The sequence below is a fragment of the Gavialis gangeticus genome, unplaced genomic scaffold, assembly GCF_001723915.1.
Source record: "Gavialis gangeticus isolate Ggan-Ray unplaced genomic scaffold, GavGan_comp1, whole genome shotgun sequence".
In the NCBI taxonomy this organism is placed as follows: Eukaryota; Metazoa; Chordata; order Crocodylia; family Gavialidae; genus Gavialis; species Gavialis gangeticus.
Genome location: NW_017729025.1, coordinates 53,077,198 through 53,082,347, shown reverse-complemented (window position 1 = coordinate 53,082,347; position 5,150 = coordinate 53,077,198). Strand labels below are relative to the sequence as shown.

Below are 5,150 nucleotides of genomic sequence, written 5' to 3'. Positions count from 1 at the left end.
CAACTTGAGACCATTGTTCCTTGTTCTGTTGTCTGCCACCACTGAAAATAGTTTAGCTCCATCCACTTTGGAACCCCCCCTTCAGGAAGTTGAAGGCTTCTATTAAAATCCCCCCAGCAGTCTTTTCCACAGACTAAATAATCCCAGTTCCTTCAGCCTCTCCTCAGAAGTCATGTGCCCCAGCCCCCAAACCATTTTCATTGCACTCTACTGGACTCTTTCCAGCTTGCCCACATCCTTTCTAGGGGGAGTAAAACTGGACACAGAACTCCAGATGTGGCCTCACCAGTGCAGATAGAAGGGAGAATCACTTCCCTTGCCCTGATGGCGACTTACCCACTAATGCAGCCCAGTATGCCGTTAGCCTTCTTAGCAACAATAACATATTGTTGACTTGTGTCCAGCTTACTATCCACTGTAACCCCCAAGTCTGGGATGTCTGCTTGACAAAACAAATCCATTTCACTGCTAAAGGAAAGTTGTTTTAAATCTTCTCCTTTCTTCAAGGAAAGAGGCAGTATTCATGTACCGGTGTCAGATGCTAAAAAGAGGAATCTTAAGCCACTTCATAGATTAGATTAAAGGAGCTTGCAGCTGTCTCCATCTTAACTGAAACAAGAGACATGGGGACTAGAAGTCCCTACACAGCATTCTTTATCAGAACAGCATGGGATGAATATGGTTGGAAGGATGTGGGCCACACCTCTGCATTAAGGATTTAGAGCTGCCTTAATGCTACATTTGTACCTTTATTTTTGCCACTCTCTTCTAACCTTTGCTTGAAGTAAAAAACAAGACGCAAAAGAACAAACCTAAACCCAATACAAGCTCTTTATTTAGAGTCTGTTTTTAGACGAATATTTCCTTCAGTGGTTTAATGGCTGTGTCCATGTTTCCTTTATTTACCACACAAAAACAGAGAGAAACCCACAGCTGACAGAAGATAATGCAGCTCTGCAAAACTATACAGCCTGAGGATCTAGCTCAGGCTGTATTTGAGCAGTGTAGGAATTCAGCAGGATTCTAATGTTTATTCAGGAGGTCAGGCCTGGGGATGAACAGAGGGAGTAAGTCTGCCTGAAAAGCAAAGTAAATGTAAAGCAGAATGCTATCTTGATTAACTCCCTGCATGAGCACTTCTTAATTGGCTTAATCAACTTCAGCAACTCTACATGGGAAAGCTACTGAAAAATTTTAGAGAAACCTTGACAAACTGGAGGACTGGGCCAAAAGAAACCTCATGAGGTTCAACAAGGAGAAGTTCAAAGTCCTGCACTTAGGATGGAACAATCCCACATACTGCCCACAGGCTGAGGACCAACTGGCTAGGCAGCAACTCTACAGAAAAGGACCTGGGGGTTCCAATGGACAGTAAGCTAAATATTAGCCAACAGTGTGCCCTTGTTGCAAAGAAGGCTAAAAGCATACTGGGTTGCATTGATAAGACAACTGCCAGCAGATCAAGGAAAGCTATTCTTCCCCTGCATTTGGCACTGGTGAGGCCACATCTGGAGTCCCGTGTTCAGTTTTGCACCCCCCACTACAAAATGGATGTAGACAAGTTGGAAAGAATCCAGTGAAGGACAATGAAAACGGTTAAGGGGCTGGGACACATATTTATGAAGAGAGGCTGAGAGAACAGGGCTTATTTAGTCTGGAGAAGAGAAGACTTGGGGGGGGCGGGGATTTAATAGCAGCCTTCAACTTCCCAAAGGAGTATGGAGTATGAAAGGGAATGGAGCTAGGATTGGTTCCCAGTGGTGGCAGATGACAGAACAAGGAGTAATGGTCTCAAGGTGCAGCAAAGGAAGTTTAGGTTAGATATTAGGAAAAACTTACTAAGAGGGTATTAAAGCACTAGAATATGTTATCCAGAGAGGTTGCGGAATCTCCACCCTTAGAAGTTTTGAAGATTCAGCTAGACAAAGCTTTGGCTGGGATGATTCAGTTGAGGCTGGTCCTGTTTTGAGCAGGGGGTTGAACTAGCTGTCCTCCTGAGGTCCCTTCCAACCCTCATTTTTATTAAATAAACTATGGTGTGAATTTGCAGTACTCCCACTACTCCATAGTGAAGGCACTCAGCATACATTAAGAAGTAAATTTTCTCACTCTTACTCTAAAAGAGAAATCCTAATCTACCTCCAGATCCTTCCCCTGCCTAGCAGAGAAATTACACATCCAGCCTTGGAACAGGATCTAAATTCATCCAAAGAGGCCCACAGCTCTTCTACTCCTTCAACAGGCAGCACAGTAGGCCCTAGAGCAGAGGTCACCAAACTGCGGCTCGGAAGCCACATGCAGCTCGCTGGCACTGTATGTGAGCTCGCCGAAGACTGAGTGAAGCCCCGCTCACTTCTCCCAGGACTGCTGGCACAGGCGCCACTTGTCCTGGAGCTCAGATGTCGAGCTGCCGCAACAATTACCCTGGCCACCCCCGCCATAGGAAATCAGCCCTAATCCATCCTGCATAGATGAAATTTGCATCTGAGAAGATGAGAACTTTGGTAATCCAACAGCAATTTCCTGTCCTTTCAGTGGGAAACTTAGGAGGGTTTTGAACACACGTCTCACTTCCCAGCAGAGTGCCCTAATCACCAGGCCACTGGTGTACAAGATCAAGAGAACCATGTTCCACCACTCCTGTTGAAGTTGGTCCACTGCACATTCAAGAGATAGAAGTCACAGGGCCAGGAGAATATGGAAGAAGTGCACAACTGTGACCCACTACTAAGCTAAGAGGGATGGAGATGTGGTTTCTGGTACCAAATGTTATTCTTAGAGGTACAGATGGGAGTTAACATCTCATTACAATTAATCCAGAATTTGCAGTGCTAGTTTTTTAAGCTGCCTTCAGATACAACCAACCAACTCAGTACTGGATCACACTCTTTCTAAAATACTTCACGTAAAAACAAAAAAGTCAAGTTGAAGCTGTGATCCTACACACAGGCATGAAGTCGTGCTGATGACATTCCACTGTAAACCAGCTGTGCCCCAGCCCTGTCAGCCCAGCTGTAACAATGTCCAATAGTTACCTTCTGTTCTTCTCTTTCTGTTGCATGGTGACACTTTTCAATTTTCCACTGCCTCAGGAAGTCCCGTAGATACCCAAAAAGTGTGAGAACACCATAGCCTACGTAGGTCAGCACAGCAACCAGCATTGGTGTTTCCTCAAAAGCTTCATTGAATGGTCTTTTATATAATCCTCCATTGTGGGCAATATGATGAATCTAGGACAGAAAGTCAAAAGAGGCCTTTTAGAAGAAAGAATGTATTCAGAAACAAACAGTGTGTACAACTAAGAGCATGATGGGTTATGGGTCACCCATATAATTGGGGCAAAATTTGACTCAGTCAAAAAGAATCAGCTATTTCCACCTCACGCATTCCTGACACTACCACTGCCAGCTACTAAGAATGCTTACCCAAACTTCTATCCATGGCTTCATTTTCTCTTATCTTGTCAGCCTGTTCAAGAATCAGAGTCACTAAGTTTTCTGAAGCTCAGTGTGACATTTTATATGAGTTTGATTGTATACAGATTTATAATTATATAATCTAACTGAAGGTGTACAAAATTGCTGCCAAGAAAAAGGGAACTGTTAGCTTGATAACCAGTGAACTGAACCCTGTACCTACATAGAGAGCCACACCAAAGCAACCTTCCCAGGTAATTTGTCTTGCCAGCATAGCTTACCCCAATGAGTGAAGCTAGAACAGATTTCTCTTCTGGGTAAAAGAAAAAACAACAGATAGAAAGGAATTATGGTTCATACCTACACTCCAAACAATTTGATGAAACTGGTAGGTGCTATTACTGAAGTGCCTGACTTACACTATTGTCAAGGCATTATCACAAGCAAGCCTTTAACCTTAGAACTTGACCTGCCACCCACCAGAGCTGGAGAAAGTTTGCTAATCCTAACCCTGCCTCCCCACTACACACAACTGGTGGGGAGGATGCCCCGTTGCCCACCTCCACCTGCACCCTGTGCTGCCGCAGCTTCAAGGAGCAGGGCCAGTGGAGGGGGTTGGGGGCAGTGGCAGCAGCCTTGCCCATCCACTCCATCCCCGCTGTCATGGCGATGCTCTGCCGCACTGCCACCTCCTGTCCGTAACACTCTTGGAGCACTCTAATTGGTTGTTTCAGTAAGAGCATTACAGACAGACAGATAGGCAGACTAAGTCCTTTATTATATTAGAATACACACGCACACACACCCTTATCTATCTATATAGTGGTGTTTCATTTTAATCATGGAAAAATATGGGTTTTGGTTTACTTTGTTTATATCCAAAAATTGGGGATTTTTTTTTTTTTTGATCAGAGAAAGCCAGAATCCCTACTGATGAGTCATTAGGTTGTTGACAGTTTTCCCTCAAGCTACGGGTACTAGTCCCCCTTACCCTTCCCCTCCTTCCCACCTCCACCCCTACCTGTCCCTCTGCCCTCCAATTCCTGCTAGGGCACCATGTGGCTTCCCTTTCCCTCTTCCCTGCCAAACTATGCTTACCCCAAGCTAAAAAATAACCAGTAAGCTAACCAGTTATCACTGCACTTACCAGTAAAATGATTAATTGTTTAACCGATTTCGCATCCCTAGTCAGGAAGGAATTTTACCCCATGGTCAGATTGGTATGGATGGTGCCAGTTTTTGCCTTCCTTTGTAGCAGGGGTCATGGTCCTCTACCAGGATCTCTTTAGAGTATATTGTGAACACTTTATAGAAGCAGGGCATTGGCTGCCCAGGCTCCCCTACTTTACTTGCGGCAGGTTGGGGTGTTAGGTTTGTGTTGTGTCCAGGTTGACAGAAGTCTTATGTAGAGTTTAGATTATGGCTTGCTTGGGATGATTTGGATAGGGTTGATCCTGCCTCAGTCAGGGGTTGGATTAAATCAGTGATTCTCAGCCTTTTTTGTACCAGAACCCATTTGTAAACATCGATGGTCAGTCCCAACCCAATAAATAGTTAAAGTAGAAAATAGCCCCCTGGCCCCTGCCAGTGCCCCTTGCAGGCTGGAACTCTGCCAGCCTGCAAGGGAAAAGTCACAGCTTCCAGCATTTTTCTGCTTTAAACGAGAATCGATTTTTACAGTTTGTTGATCCATTATTTAAAAAAAATGTTCACAACCCTTTCATATATTCTTGT

At 44.5% G+C, this 5,150-nt stretch overlaps 1 protein-coding gene across 1 annotated transcript in view; it reads right to left on the bottom strand.

Annotated features, from left to right (window-relative positions):
- The window catches only part of SPTLC2 (serine palmitoyltransferase long chain base subunit 2), a 160,912-nt gene that overhangs the window by 136,670 nt on the left and 19,092 nt on the right, over nucleotides 1–5,150 (bottom strand). The window contains exon 2 of the mRNA XM_019518731.1: nucleotides 3,036–3,230. Within this exon, the coding sequence (XP_019374276.1) occupies nucleotides 3,036–3,230 (195 nt within the window). The remainder of the gene's footprint in view (nucleotides 1–3,035; nucleotides 3,231–5,150) is intronic.